This window comes from Palaemon carinicauda, chromosome 2 (assembly GCF_036898095.1).
Source record: "Palaemon carinicauda isolate YSFRI2023 chromosome 2, ASM3689809v2, whole genome shotgun sequence".
In the NCBI taxonomy this organism is placed as follows: Eukaryota; Metazoa; Arthropoda; class Malacostraca; order Decapoda; family Palaemonidae; genus Palaemon; species Palaemon carinicauda.
The window spans coordinates 31,888,361-31,903,839 of record NC_090726.1 but is presented as its reverse complement, the minus strand read 5'-3'; the positions used below and the strand labels follow the sequence as shown (position 1 = coordinate 31,903,839).

The 15,479-nt window shown below is 34.0% G+C and overlaps 1 protein-coding gene across 2 annotated transcripts in view; it reads right to left on the bottom strand.

The window, feature by feature from the left end:
- Positions 1-3,414: 3,414 nt before the first annotated feature.
- Pez (protein tyrosine phosphatase non-receptor pez) overlaps positions 3,415-15,479 on the bottom strand; it is a 74,298-nt gene continuing 62,233 nt past the window's right edge. For both annotated transcript variants that reach the window (XM_068354368.1, XM_068354361.1), the window contains exons 16-21: positions 9,626-9,815; positions 7,844-9,355; positions 6,919-7,137; positions 6,185-6,385; positions 4,301-4,460; positions 3,415-3,710 (exon numbers count right to left, since the gene is read on the bottom strand). In XM_068354368.1, coding sequence (XP_068210469.1) covers positions 3,415-3,710; positions 4,301-4,460; positions 6,185-6,385; positions 6,919-7,137; positions 7,844-9,355; positions 9,626-9,815 — 2,578 coding nt within the window. The remainder of the gene's footprint in view (positions 3,711-4,300; positions 4,461-6,184; positions 6,386-6,918; positions 7,138-7,843; positions 9,356-9,625; positions 9,816-15,479) is intronic.

Here is a 15,479-nt window from a genome sequence, read left to right as displayed (position 1 = left end):
TAAGAAAAATAGTGTAATGTAGAAAATGCTTATAGAAACCTGCATAAATATTAATGCCCAAAATACCACTGATAAAATATTTTCACAAAGCATTAAAATATTGAAATCCTAGGTATCAAATACTCTCTCCTTATATTTAACATGACCATAATCAAAATTATTTTATTATATGTTACTACAGTATTTCTCAACTGTCAAAAGTCAAGCTTATAACTGTATATAAGTAATCATTTTCATTCAATGAGTTAATTGCCCAAAAAACTTGAAATAAAACGGTCCAAAATTTAAGAATATGATTTGCACAGTACATAGTTACGAAATGTTTAATTTTGTGTTTTGGCAGTTATTGCTACCAGCTACACAAAGTAACTAAGAAATGCAGACACAAATTTACAACAAATTTTATGCTAACTCAAATTCATCTTGACAATTAATTTTTACGCTAAATTAACCTTAAATACAGAACTAGTACTAATCCTAGGTTTAAAATGGCTCAATCTCAACATTAACGTCCCTAAATCATTCTTAAATAACCTCAAATTTATCGGGCAAAACACTTAACAAATGCAATGAAAATAGTACTTTCCAAGAATTTATGATTTCCATAATTCAAGAGTCAAGACATTTAGCAGATGTTAAAAAAGAAATTTTTTTCTACTAAATTTGCTGGAGAAATTCTGATTTTTACAAATTTTAAAGAACAAACCAAATAAAAAAAAAAGTACAATATATGCTTACTATTGTCAGCTATAATAAAATTTTAAGTAGCTAAATGCCAAAGTTATTTGGACAAGTTTATAGGGATTTGTATTATCCTTAACTGAAATAAAACATGCAACATGACAGCAATTTGACTCCTATCTCAACATAGTACAGTAAGTTTATTTTTCAAATATTTTATGCAATAAAATGTTTAGAAAATATCCAATTATGATATGAGCTATTAAAAAATATGGAGAAATTTTGAACATCAGTTTAGGAATCCATTTTTTTCTGAAGTGGTATCCTCTACGACTTTTGAAAGCCATTCAAACATTCCTTTCTTCAATTACATGAAATGGTGTGTATTCTGATACCTACTGGAACCTTTGTTATGCTTACTATACTTAAGAGAATGTCTCAACACACAACATTGAAAAAATTGTCATCTATACACACCCTCTCCCTTAACATAACCTTCAGTGCAACCAGGTACTACAGCATCACATGAGCCAAAATAAGATACTGCTCTGCAGTAAAACAAAATTAAAAACATTCTACATGTGTAATTAAAGTAAACACTGATGAATTAAATAGTAATTCCTACTATAAGTTGGAGAAGAATGTCACCAATAAAAAGATACAGCTACCAATGTAACCCATACAACACTATAATCATACAGACAACGATAAATCAAAATATGGGACGAGCTAAAAAGCAAACAAAGGCGCAACATTTTCCATTTGTCAATGGAAATAATTCACACATTTGAAAAGATGAGATCATGTTGGCTTACAACAAACGCGAAAATAAGTGTATAAATATTGCCTATCACAATAATAACTTGCCTAATGGGCATTCTTCCACTATTACTTTATCACTGCAAAGGCAAAAATGGACGGGGTCAATTTAAAATAGCAGCAATAACAACCAACAGTGTTAGAATAAGACTTTCTTTCATAATTTCAAAATATGAAACACTGTGATACAAATCATCACGGGTACTATCGAAAAAAAACATCTAATGCATCAAGTTATGTTAATTATCAACTTGTGCTAACAACTATATTCTACAAGATCTGTATCACTTAAGTTTTGAAGAGATGCTTATTACAGCATACAAGTTTTTCTTCAATATATAATCACTTAGAGGTAAATGTCAATAAACTTGAAATTTATGAATATACATCTCCATACAATATACTGTATATTTCCGCAGATATGATGAATGTAAATGCCAATGAAGTTGAAATTTATGAGGTTATGTCTCCAAACAATATACAGTACTGCATATTTTTTTCAGTTAGGACAATCTATATGCTGAAAAATTAACCCCTCAAAACAGAGAATAGTCTTATATACATTAACAGAACTAAAGGGAGAATCTTACATGCAGTGGGTTAAACATACTAAAACCGACAGTACTAATATAATAAAGATATTTCAAACAATAAAAATTTAATTAAAACCCTGCTAGTGAAATGCAATAGCTGATTACACCACATAAACACCAACACTTGTTTGATGTGTTTTATTTACACTACCTAGCTATTGGGCACATTATTCAAACTTCACTGTATTCAGATATAAACAATACAGAGTTGTACTGACATTCACTAAGATTTATAGATTGAAAATAATTTGCTTTTACTAAGAAGCATTATCATTTGAAGCAAAAATCTTTTTGTAAATTCACCAAAGATTACTGTTTAAACTATGGTCATACAGGTTCCACGAATGTGTCGAGCTGCTGTCATCTGTTATACAACTTTCATAAATGTTAGAAACAGACTGAACCAATTCTTAGGTACCTTGATAAACAAACATCTATATTACAACAGTTGCTAGTGATTGTTGGGGAAACTTCATTTAATAATTACTGTATTAGAGTTTAAAGTTGTTTGAAACTGTTCAAAATAGTTCAGGTGTATACAAAAAGTTTAATAGAGAAATTAGTCTCATATGTATATTTTTATAAACCATCATCATCTGAAACAGAAATCTTCATACACTTCAAAGATGCTCGTTATTAACACTTTCATCATTGGGTTCTAGTCCCAATCTTGCGAGTCATCTATGGTGTTATACACCAAATACCAAAGTTAGGAACAAATTAAACCATATTTTTGGCATATCAATATGCTACTTACTTCATTATACAGTGGAAGCTTGAGACTAGTGAAAATTTTCTTGATAACTTCATGGGATTATAATAAGTGTTAGGTTGTTTGGAACTATCCCGAACAGTTCTTGAGAATGGGAACCACTCATTATGCATAAAGATTTGTATTAATACTGGAATATTTTGTGCCTTTTGATTTTGTACAATCCTACAGATAGCGTTGTAGTTTGGGTTGTCTTATACTATTGTGAGACAAAACCATGAAAATTAACTGCTAAAATATACAGTATATATGACAATGCAAGATGGATAGATATAAATAACAAAATGTGTAGACAATTTCATGAGTAATTTCATATTCTTGTCCCTTTGCATCTGAGTGTGCTCAGAATAAACATCAAACAGGGTATACTATTTGGCCATCTCCAAACAACCAGAATTTAGGTTATGAAAAATCTTATTCCAGATCACCACTACTCCATTTTCCACAAGAAATATATCAAAACTATGCTTCAAATATGTAAAATTAAAGCATAAATAAAATAAAGATTTGCTTAGTATTACACCGTTTACATTTTTTCTGGAAGATCCTTTAAATCAACCTTGCCCTGTTGAGGTACGCAAGCAAAACCTGATATACAAATTTGTACTGAGCAATTGTCTGTACAAGAGCCATCCGTTGTTGTCTAAGGTGATGCAATACCTTTGGGGGATCAAGGGGCAAATTGTGGTCAGTAGCTTCTAATAAAAGATCGCAGAGTATGGTGACCCCTGAGCGGCCAACACCAGCTGAGCAATGGACCAACACAGGAGTGTTTCGGTTTCGGCCTACACCACGAACCTCATTATATGTATATCTTCTTAGTGTTGATAGTTCCTCTAGAAAGCCTGTAATTTTTATATTTATTAAATACAGTGAAAAATCATTTATGCATTTATGTATACCAGTAGTGTGAAGCATGAAGTAGATGATGATGAAAGGAGAAGTATTGAATTAAAAGCTCAAGATAAAGACAACCGGCGAAATCAAACCACGGCCCTTTGCATCAATAGGCGTAGGAGATGATGATGATGATGTATGTGATTAGAAGCTTATTACTGTATAATACAGCTTGGGTAGTATACACCACAGTATTGTAAAGGAAAAATTTTCTAAATTTTTACAGGTATATTAAAAACAAGGATTCTAATATACAGTACAGTTATTTAACTAGAAGCAAATTATTTCTTAAATTGCTTAGGTAGCCAAGACTTGTTATTGAGCGAGGGATAAAATTTCATACAGAGAAAAGTTTAAAAATTAAGACAGCTCAAGGGGAAGAAACAAAGGTATGTTGTAAAGTACTGTACTCAAGTACTTAGAGGTACATCTCTACCCACTTTCCTTATCATTACATTCATTAAATTACTTCTCTGTCTACAATATTGTACAGTATACAGTACTAATGTAACTTATTAGAAATAAAAACAACACTTACATATAAAGCCTTGTGTATCTTCTGGACAACCATGATCTGCCCAATCCGTGAACTGCAAGTGCCAAATAGTCCTGGTCTTGCGAGTTGGAACATGAACAATTTGTAATCTACTTGTTACATGGGATCCTGTCACTGTACTATGTTTCCTGTATACTCGATACTGGAAAGTGAAAATAGATTGAAATCCACGATAAATAATTTTTCAGTCTCAGATTTAGTCAAAAGTAATTTTATCAAAATACAGATAATTTCTGATATCCTAAACCCTGCAAGAAAATTCTAATAGGTCCAAATTTCCTTTTATTGAATAGGATTATGAAATTCCTGGGAAAAATCATTAGTACCACCTAATAACAAAGCAAATTTCAAAGCTGTAAGCACCTTTTCATTACAAAAGGCATTTTACCAATAAAATGACTAACATCTTACATATATACTGTACTGTATTACTCTAATAAAAAGAAATTTATTCCATCCATGAAGCTTTCTTGATTATAATTTTTTTCTATAATTCTTGGCATTACTGTCTGTCTGTCTGTAAGATTGCCTTACCTTTGTGTAAGACACGGGCTCTTGCCATGGGCAGCCCGTAAGCAGCATTACACTATTTTTATTATAAACTATGGTACATACTGAAATCTTCTTACTTGATAATAATAAAAAAAAAAATTGAAGCAAATTATGCATTAACTTACGATAATAAAGTGTCTTACTTAGTCAGCTACTTACATGGCAAGAAAAAGGTTGCAATGAAATGTATAAGAGCATGAGTGGAAAAGAAAATTTACAGTATGGCTGTAATAGAAGTAAATGTTTATATCTGTTCTTCCCTTTACAGGATTACACACTAAATGAGATCTCACAATTCTAAATTAATTACTAACTAATCTTAATCCCTATTCATCCAGTCCAAATCACATTAATTTTTGAGCATGCTAAAGTTGGAGAAGTTATCTAGCTAAGCAGGAAGAGCCAGACTACAGGGAACAGATGAAAAGTCAAGAGTAGTAAAAGGCAGCTGAGGCTAAAAGGATGCTGTAAAAAACCAACAGTAATCTACAGTGTCACTTAAAAAGATGATTATTAATAAATGTTTAAACCAAGCCAATAAGTCCCCAATCTCAAGTCTCATACAGTGGACGCAAAGGGTTTCTTTTTAATAAATATATATATAAACTTTTATATTCTTGATGATTGAAAAAATTTTTATCAAGAATTTATTCAGTACTTTAATATGTAGATTAATACATGGCATGCACACAAACAAAAAACATTTTTTATTGTAAGTCTGAGATCGAGTAGAGAGTTATCCATCAAAAACCCATGGGACAAACAAACAAGGTAGGATTTTACTTATAGAACTGTTCTTTTACCAACTGGGACCTGTTATTATTGTTAATGTTTATTTCTTTAGGGTAGGAAGAATCCTATTGTTCTAATAGGTATTTTCAAATGTATACTTCTGTACAACTCCACAAAAAAGCATGAATTCTCATATGAACCCTCTTAGGGTTTACACCTTAACATGTGCAATACTCTTATTGCTTTGAGTGTCATCAATGTGCTGAGATCAGATTCAGCACAAGAAGCAGAGCTTGACATCTGACTTTCTCTCACCTCATTAAACACATCAGCAAGTCAAAAATTCCAACAGTGAGGCAGCATGCAATCCCAACCTCATCTTCATTCATGTTAACAGGGTAACTAAAAATGAATTTTATGCTGATCAAGAATCAATGAGATAACATATGGAGCTGAAGCTGATACTCAACTGCAAGGTGGTAGGACATGGTAACTAACTAATGCCAATACAAATTTAATATCTTTATTGCAATTGCCAAATAATATTTACTTTATGAAATACAAAATTTTTATTGAACTAACCTGTGCACATTCTACACTTGTATTGTCAGTTTGGGGCCAGTAAGGAAAACTTTTACTGGTGGCTGTATCACCTGTTACCGATGTCAACATAACCACCAAAAACACATCTGCTTCCCAAACACACTGCCAGAAATGTGAGACTGTATTGGCTAATGGTCCTTGACAGCAAATGTAGAACCGCTGGCTTTCTCCAACGCTTGCCTGAAAAATCCAACAAATATGCATATTTTGAAAATAATACTGTGATAACAATACTGTACTGTAATACCAATGATAAAGTTGAACTTTTATCTACTCTGAACACAATTACTATTTTCATAAATTACCCACTACTTGAAACTAAACCCAGAGTTCCAACTCAATAAAACATTTTGAAGGATTGGATCGAATAAAATCTGCAAATTATTCAGAAATTGCAAATAGAATAAATGCCAATTTAGTAGTAGTTAACAGCAGCCCACTGTATCTGATTGCCTCCTTATAAAAAGGTTTCATTTTCCATAAATTTTATAATTCAACTTTAACTCCCTTTACAAATGCATATCAGCAAATCTCTAATTTTTTTCTGGACTCATAAATATTCTAACAATATGTGAATTCGTTGCATGAAAATTTTATTACACTATAACTGGTTGAGCTAGGATCTCTGGCTTACATATTCAATCAAACCCTATTTCATCAGAATTTCTACCTAATTTGCATATCACTTATCATTCTAGCAGGAAAACACTTACCGTAATATGAGAGGCATTTATGTAACCACTCTTGTTATCCTTGGCTGGAGTGATTTTCACTCTGTTTTCTTCATATGGTACTATATCTTTGTATCGATTTCTTGGAATGTTATCTGGCTTCATGGCGGTAGTGAAATCGGCATTAGGCTTCTTTCTAGGAATTGCTTCATATTCTTGTAAAATATCAGAGGCATAAAGTTTGCCCTCCAACTGCAAAACCTGCAAAAAAGGGTAAACTTCTATTAACTGTCTCTCTTTATATAAAAAAGAAAAGGCAGTAAATGGCAACATCACTCACCTTTTGGAACAAATTACTGATCTAAAATTAAATATATACTAACGTGAAACAATGTGCAAATCACACTTCAACCTCTCATTTATAAAAAGTGCTTTTTTTTCCACCACTTTTCTTACTCCTTCCCAAAGTTTCTTAAAAATATTCCCTTTTTTCTTAAATATATTATCATGCTATCTTTCTTCATTACAGAACAACTAAAATATACCAGATATACATTTTATTCTGGACAGTATTGAATTTTTTACTATTTTTCTGTATCCACCACTTATCATCATTATTCTTCACTGATTTTTCTTCTGTAGTTTAATACAATCATTCTCTCTACCATGTCACCCTATACATTTACTCGACATAAAATTCTGGTATACTATTTACCCTTTTCAGCTACTTTTTGTTTATTTCTCCTCCTCTAGGAACAGTAAACTTTTCTCTTGTGTCAAGTATTTTCAAAAGCTACATAATAGCATTATTTTAAGAAATTGATAACCTTCAATAAACAGAATACCTGCAGTCTACATATGAATAATATATGAGGTTAATCTTAGAAAGAGATAGAACTATTTTAATTAACAAAGGACATCAAAATTCCCCTTAAAAATTTCAAAACCTATAACAGAAGCAACTTACTCTTGGGTCTTTTGACGCAGACTTAGAGGGGGTCACTCCACGAAGTACATCAGGTGTTGTACCTTTTGTCGACCCAACAGCATTTAAGAGGTTTTCACTGCTTTTGGATATTTCTTTCTTAGAAAGTCCTGCTTCTTGAGCATCAGCAGTAACAAAGCTTGAGGCAAGGACTTGCTCTGTTTGACCAGCAACCAGCATTGGTCCTGTGGGAGGTGCTCCCCATTTTTTTCTCGGGGAGAGCTTTCCACCTCCACCTTCATTACTTGTTTCACTGGGATGGGGGGGTGCCTGCTGTTTTAGTTGCTGTTTGGCAACCATTGTCTGTTGTGTTGGTTGTTGACTTTGTTGTAATTGCTGTAACTGCTTCTGTTGTTGCTGTTGAAGCTGTCTTTGTTGCTGTTCCTTTACTTGCTGTCTTTTTTCCTGAACCTGTCTCTGTTGATCTTGGGGAGGTCTCTGCTGTTCCTGTGATATTCTCTGTTGCTGTTGTTTTACATGTTGTTGCTGCTGTAACTGCTGCTGCTGCTGTATGTGAAGATGAGCACTTTGATTATGAAGCTGAACACTTTGTTGTTGCTGCTGTGCTTGCAGTTGTTGTTGCTGCTGCTGGAGCTGCTGGTCTTTTTTCTGTTGAAGCTGCAATTTCTGTTGCAATTGTTCTTTTTGTTGCAGCTGTATTTGTAAGTGTTGCTGTTGTTGTTGCTGTATTGAAAGAGCTTGCATCTGTTGCTGAAGATGTAAATGATGGTGGTGGCTGTGTCTCAACTCTTGCTGTGCACTAAAGACAGGAATCTGTCCCATAGCAGCATTAATGGCTTCAATAGGTCCTCGTTGCTGCTCCCCAAGACGATTTTCTATGTATATCTGGGGCTCAATAGCAGCCTGCCTTACAGGTTGTGACAAAGCCCTGCTTCTTCCTCCCTGAAGGTCCTCACCAGGAAGTCCCACGATATGACTACCTTGCGAAGTAGCTACAACACCAAGAGAATTGCTGTCAATTTCAGGTGCTGACCTTGTGCGTTCTCTAGCCTCATCTGTTCTAAGGGCACCAATATTCTGATAAATGGGCTCTTGTGAACTCTGGACACCACCTGGGTATTGAGCTGATTCTGTTGTGTACTGTCCGGTAAACTGTGTTGTATAATGAGGTCCACTAGGATACTGAGTGGCAGAGCTACCTTGTTGCTGCTGTGAAGGCTGTGCCTGCTGTTCCCCTGTGAACAAAGGATTAATGTTTCTGTTTGTTCCTATGGCCACATGGCCATTACTTAGTTGATAAATGGCATCCAAATCATCACAAGAGTAATTATGACTGAATGAGTGAAGTGGATGGAGAAAAGAACTGCCAGTTTCCGTAGTCCTCGTCAACTCATTGCGGAGACTTTCCACTGCTTCACTTAGATCAGCTAAGTTCTCATAAGTCCTTGAGAGATCCGGTGACCCAAGGCACCCTAAGGAAGCAGTCAGCAGTGCCCTTCGCCTTGATGCTAAATCTGGACTCTTGCTATTTCCCTGATGGCCAAAAGAGAACTTATAAAAACCAGATGCACATAAGCAGTCATTAATAATAACAAAATATATACATACAACCAAATAGAAAATTTTAAAATCAAGTACAGTGTGTTGCAAAATCCAAAGGGTAATATCAAATAAAAATATCTTTGACAGGACCATAAAAAAAAAAAAGATGTAATATCTTTGACAGGGCCATAATAAAAAAACACTACGTCAAATTATGTGATGATGTTTCAAAATGTAACAAGTTGTCTTTTCATCCAATACCTGATTACTAGAGGCCAAGTCTGGCGTACTATTACTTGATGGTTTACTATAGGGATAAGGTGGTGGAGGCTTGTACACATGAAGTAACTGTTGTTCTTGCGCTGTATTGCCACCTATGTCCCTACCCCCTTCACCTCTTGATCCTCCTTCAAATAAGTCCCCAGCAGAAGGGGATGCTAATTCAGGGGTGCTGTAAAAAGACGAAATTTAGTGGACACATGGTGAACATAATTGCAGTAAATTAACATTAAATAAGTGAAAAAATAAAAACAAAATACAAGGAGCAATTAGATAAATAACTACCCACTACAGTACTTATCTTAAGCTAAGCAAGGGGCCCAAAAATGTTATGTAATTGTGTGATTAGGATTAATAGAATGGAATGAGGCTGCTGGCTCGCTCCATCCTTTACCAATCCTGACTAACAAGGCACTGGAAACCAACCATCAGATACTTGATTTGCTTTTTAAAGTCATTCAAACCATATTGGGTTTGAAAGAGAATGTCTAAGCTGTTGTTCCTCTCATGAGAATTAAATATGGGCTGGTTAAGGGTGCATCTTGACCACTACAAATATCGTCAATCTTCTGGAAATCTTATCACTTTTGAACCAATCAAATCCTCATCAGCAGCAAGTCGTCAGCCCTTTCAAACAGCACCACTGTTTGGTTACTGTGGCCCTATCGTTCAAGGTTGGAATGGAATATTGAACCCAACTCTTCAAGTTTCAAAGTGTGGAACCAACTTACAAATGAAAGATGAAGGATTTAAACAAAGAAAGAATTGTTTTCTATAGAATGATAGGCTGGGTAAGAAAATAAAAAAAATAAAGTAATGGGAGTGATACAGAAAAAAGAACTAACGAAGAATGGATAGCTTAGCTGAACTAGAAAGATTGGCTGCATACAAGAAGAAAAAAAAAATTGTAGGTCTGTGTGTGGGGGGGGGGACCTTTGAGCTATTGTTGTGCTTTTTGAGTAGATGCATTACAAATCCACTATGGATATTAAAAGGTTTTGTTATTTTATATATATATATATATATATATAAATATTATATATATATATATATATATATATTATATATATATATAAATAAACAAATACCTAATATGCATCTATAACATGCATAATACATATAAAATATGTATAATATAAAAATAAACTCAAAAGTAAACCCTGAATCAATAGTAATAAAATCGGCACAGAATCAAAAGCATTTTCATTTTGCCCTACCAAATGGTGTGACTTAAAAGTCTTCAAGTTTCATCTCAAAATATGTTTAATCAACCTTCCATCAGCAGTAATGGAAACCTATACACACACACAAAAAAAAAAAAAAAAAAAAAAAAAAAAAAGGCCGAATAAGCACACCTTCAAAGAGTGAATATGGAAATGAACGGATGAATGAAAAATACACAGAAAGAATCCAATTCAACCTACCAAATTGAGACTATTTTAAAAGTATTCCATGTACACCACCAAATTCATATTTGTAGGAAAAATTAACCGAATATAGAGTAATCTTGTGTTAAATCAAGTAACACTAAAAAGTGGGCAATTTAAGCAATATTCTTTTTAAAATCAGATAAAATAAAAACCAAATATTAATAAAAGAAAAAATGGATATAGACGATCAGATAGGGAAACAGTGAGGGATAAGATCAAGGTGAAGATAAGTGAAAGGACGTGATGAAACAAAACAGATACCTCACATGAAAGCATGTTATCAAAACACAGAATCTCGTAAACACTTGAGGAGAGAGTCCTTGAGAACTTCCTCCTCAGTGCCATATCCAGTCTTTAGTGCAGTAGTTTTTCCACTGCCAACCAATGAAGAGACGTGTTATTGAGTGCATGCAATGCACCACGCCTGTTTATTTCTTCCTATGGCGGCCATTTGGAATAAATACCTGCCGCGATAAATAACCTGATACACCTGAGCTGCTCTGCTATACAGGAAGAGAGAAAGGGGGATGTGTGTAATTAGATAGGCGAGAGATATGGGGGTGTTTATATGTAATGAGACATGAAAGAGAGAGAGTGTTTATGCATGCAAGAAAGAAAGGGTTTATTTGTTATAAGATATGAGAGAGTGGGGGTTTACATAAGAGAGGGAGAGATTCTAAGTAAAAAGATATGCGAGGAATATTCTATGTGAGACAAGGGAGTTACATGTGATATGATATGCAAGAGAGAGCATCGAGTTTATATTATGTAATAGAATATGAGATATATACAAGGGAGTTTATGTATGAGGAGGAGAGGTTTATAGGTTATAAGATATAAGAGTAGTGTTATATGCAATAAGATATGAAAGAGTAATGTTTTATGTACAAAGAGAAATGTTCTATATAATAAGATATGCAAGAGTAGGATTTACGTTTAAGAAGCTATGCAAGCGTGTGAGAGAGAGAGAGAGAGAGAGAGAGAGAGAGAGAGAGAGAGAGAGAGAGAGAGAGAGAGAGAGAGAGAAACATTCTAACATGTACGAAAACGCAATGGATATGGACAGGGCATATAATGAGAATGACAGATAATAGATGGTCATTAGGAATAACAGAAAGGGCCGCTAGAGATTGCAATAGAAGCAAGAGAAGGTAGGGAAGACTGACGAACTAGGAAAGTTTGCGGGTATAGACTGGCACAAAAAGACCATAAACAGACGAGTGGAGGGACATGGCTGGGGTATTTGTCTTGCAGTGGACTAGTCACGACTGATTATATATATATATATATATATATATATATATATATATATATATATATATACATATATATATATATATATATATATATATATATATATATATTACATGCATACTAAAAATTCATAGCTAAGAGAAGACAAGATCATGTGATAAAACGGCTATAGAAGTGAATGTAAATAGGGTATTTAAAAAAAAAAAAGCGCATACAAACGGCCAAACTTGTGAACAGTATGCTTGTTGCACAGAAGGGCAGGAAGTGTACTGTTAGAGGTACCGGACAACGTAGTCGAGAGGATTTAAAAGAGAGAATTAATTTATTTTCTTCTGCAGTTCCGGGTTCAATCAACTCAATAACTTTTATTGGGTCGCAAGTGTTTATTCATAGACAGTACCCCCTTTGCTTTTGGCCCAATACAGTATATTCTCTTCTTTGATGATAACCTTTAAATTCATTCACTTACATTTGAGCCGCATCAATAAAAGCTCTGAAGAAATACCACAAACAAGACTCAATGCCGTCCCGGGTGGGGGCATCGAGTGTTATTTCCACACTAACTTTTCTCCATATAAAACACTATCTATCTGTATCAATCAATATATACTGTATATATATATATATATATATATATATATATATATATATATATATATATATATATATATACATACATATATACATACATATATATATATATATATATATATATATATACACAAACATATGTATATGTATATATATATATATATGTATATATATATATATATATATATATATATATATATATATATATATATATATATATATATATATATATATATATAGTCACAATTACATTTTAATATTAAATTCCCTCCAGGTCAGGAATGAATACCTCCAACGGATTCATTTTTGATATGTACTCCATCCATTCAAGCCAAGATTCGAACATGAGTCTCTGATATGAAACAAATATCGACAGTAGACTAGCCACTGTCTAAATGTTTCGAATTAGCGCTAAAGTTTTGAATCCAGGTTAATGTATAAGCACATATCGATAGTAAATTCCCCTGGGATACTTATTAACGAATAAAGGAAATTCCATATAAAATACATTTGTGGTTCAATATAAGAATTTATAGAAGTCGCATGTGCTGGTGGTAAAACTAACAAAATAGAATGGCAACGTGTGTGTGTGTACAAGTGCCTTATCGGATGACTTCGAACCAGGATTAATGATAGTAACCATGCAGTCATGGATGATAAATATCCTAACATTGACAATGGAATTGAATTGGCAGTGGGGAATTTCCTACGTGGTTATTGACTAGTAAGACCATTGCAGGCATATTGAAAACATTTCAATTCAGGCAGTATACGAAAACAGGAATTAAAGTTTCTTGAATAAAAGAGAAATATTTCTGACACACCTACCCTATACTGAAATAACCATGAAAGAACTGCGTCGTATCTGTAATGAGTGTACATTTATTCATGAAGGTACAGAGGCATCCTTCGAAGGTCAAGATCTAGATTGGACACATTTATAAAAACTTGAGACAAAGACCAAAACAATAAACAAAAAACACACCACTTCCTTCCATAATGAGAAACAAAGAATGGACGACATTCCATTGTTACTTATTTCTAAAGACCTTCAACTCTCTCTCTCTCTCTCTCTCTCTCTCTCTCTCTCTCTCTCTCTCTCTCTCTCTCTCTCTCTCTCTCTCTAAAACTTCAAGGTATGATACACCGTTTGAAGTTTCCTATTTCAAGACGGGAATTGTTTACTAACGAAATTAAAGAAAACATTTTTGCATAACTAAGTACTTGTTGATTCTAAACGATATATTGTTCGTCAAATATTACACTTCTAAAACAAGTTACTTTAAGTGAATATCGACGAAAGAAAATTAAATGTTAAAAAAAAAATCCATAAAATAAAAATTTACGACTACAGTAACCAGTTTTCCCAAGAAAAGAATTGCATAACGCACAAACACACCTTGGCTATCAAATTAGCATAAACCGAGGCTTAATGAGGAACATCTCTCCCTCTCTTAAATACTAATTTGCCACGAGACTTCTGAAGCGATGAGGGTGATTTCATGGTCCTCTTAAATCATACAAAATATTTATGAAAGTCAAAAGCTTAATTCACAGTGCATTATGTCCTTGGAGAAGTCATAATCACTAGACCACACGTATTTAAATAAATTGATTTAATTTCTACACTAAATTGTAGCTATATTTAGAAACCCTGTCCTCGGGTAATGACGCTCACTCACCACCACCACCGCATTGCAACCACTGACACTTTCAAATCGGTTTTCACATTCCAATGATTCCACGTCAGAAAAAAAAAATACGAACCGGACATTATAAAAATGCGCGGAAGTGCTGGATGCGAGACCTTACATTCCACGGATTTTTCATAACAATCCAAAACGGCGTAAACTCATGATTGACTCATCCTGCGTATCACCAAAACGCGTTACTCATACTTCAGTGTTGTGTGTGTGAGGGGGGGGGGGGACTTGAAATGCATCAGGTAAAGGTGCAAGAGGAGGAGGAACCAATGAATGAGGGCCTTTAAGCACAATGAAAGAAACACCTTTCTTCAGCACTCCTCAATGAGTCACTCTTCCATGGCAGATCTTATCTCCGTTAGGGGGAGTAGTGCAAACAAAATGCTCTGGGCCGGGCCAAGAGCTCTCAAAATATTAATAACCCTGTCTGTTGCTGATACGAGGAGAAGTTTATGGCGGTCTGAAGGATATGGGGAACCTGATAAGGCTTCTGTATAATGAGGGAAGCACACACACTGAGGAAGAGACATCTCTGGTCTCAAATGTTCCTATAATCGTAGAGAGAGAGAGAGAGAGAGAGAGAGAGAGAGAGAGAGAGAGAGAGAGAGAGAGGGGTGGTCATCGATTTTTGTATCATTATTTTATGAGGGGGAGAAAGTTTAGGCATCAAAGAACAAAGAAATGACGTAAAGAGATGAACAATCCTGAGATTGATAAAACGACGTTTTGTTCTATAACAAGGAGGGTCATTGATTCGGTGAGAGCAATGAGAAAAAAAATAGTCGAGGAAATAAGGATAAAGAATAAAATATACAAGAAAAATCATGCTTAAAATGAAAGTGAAAACAAATTGGGAGG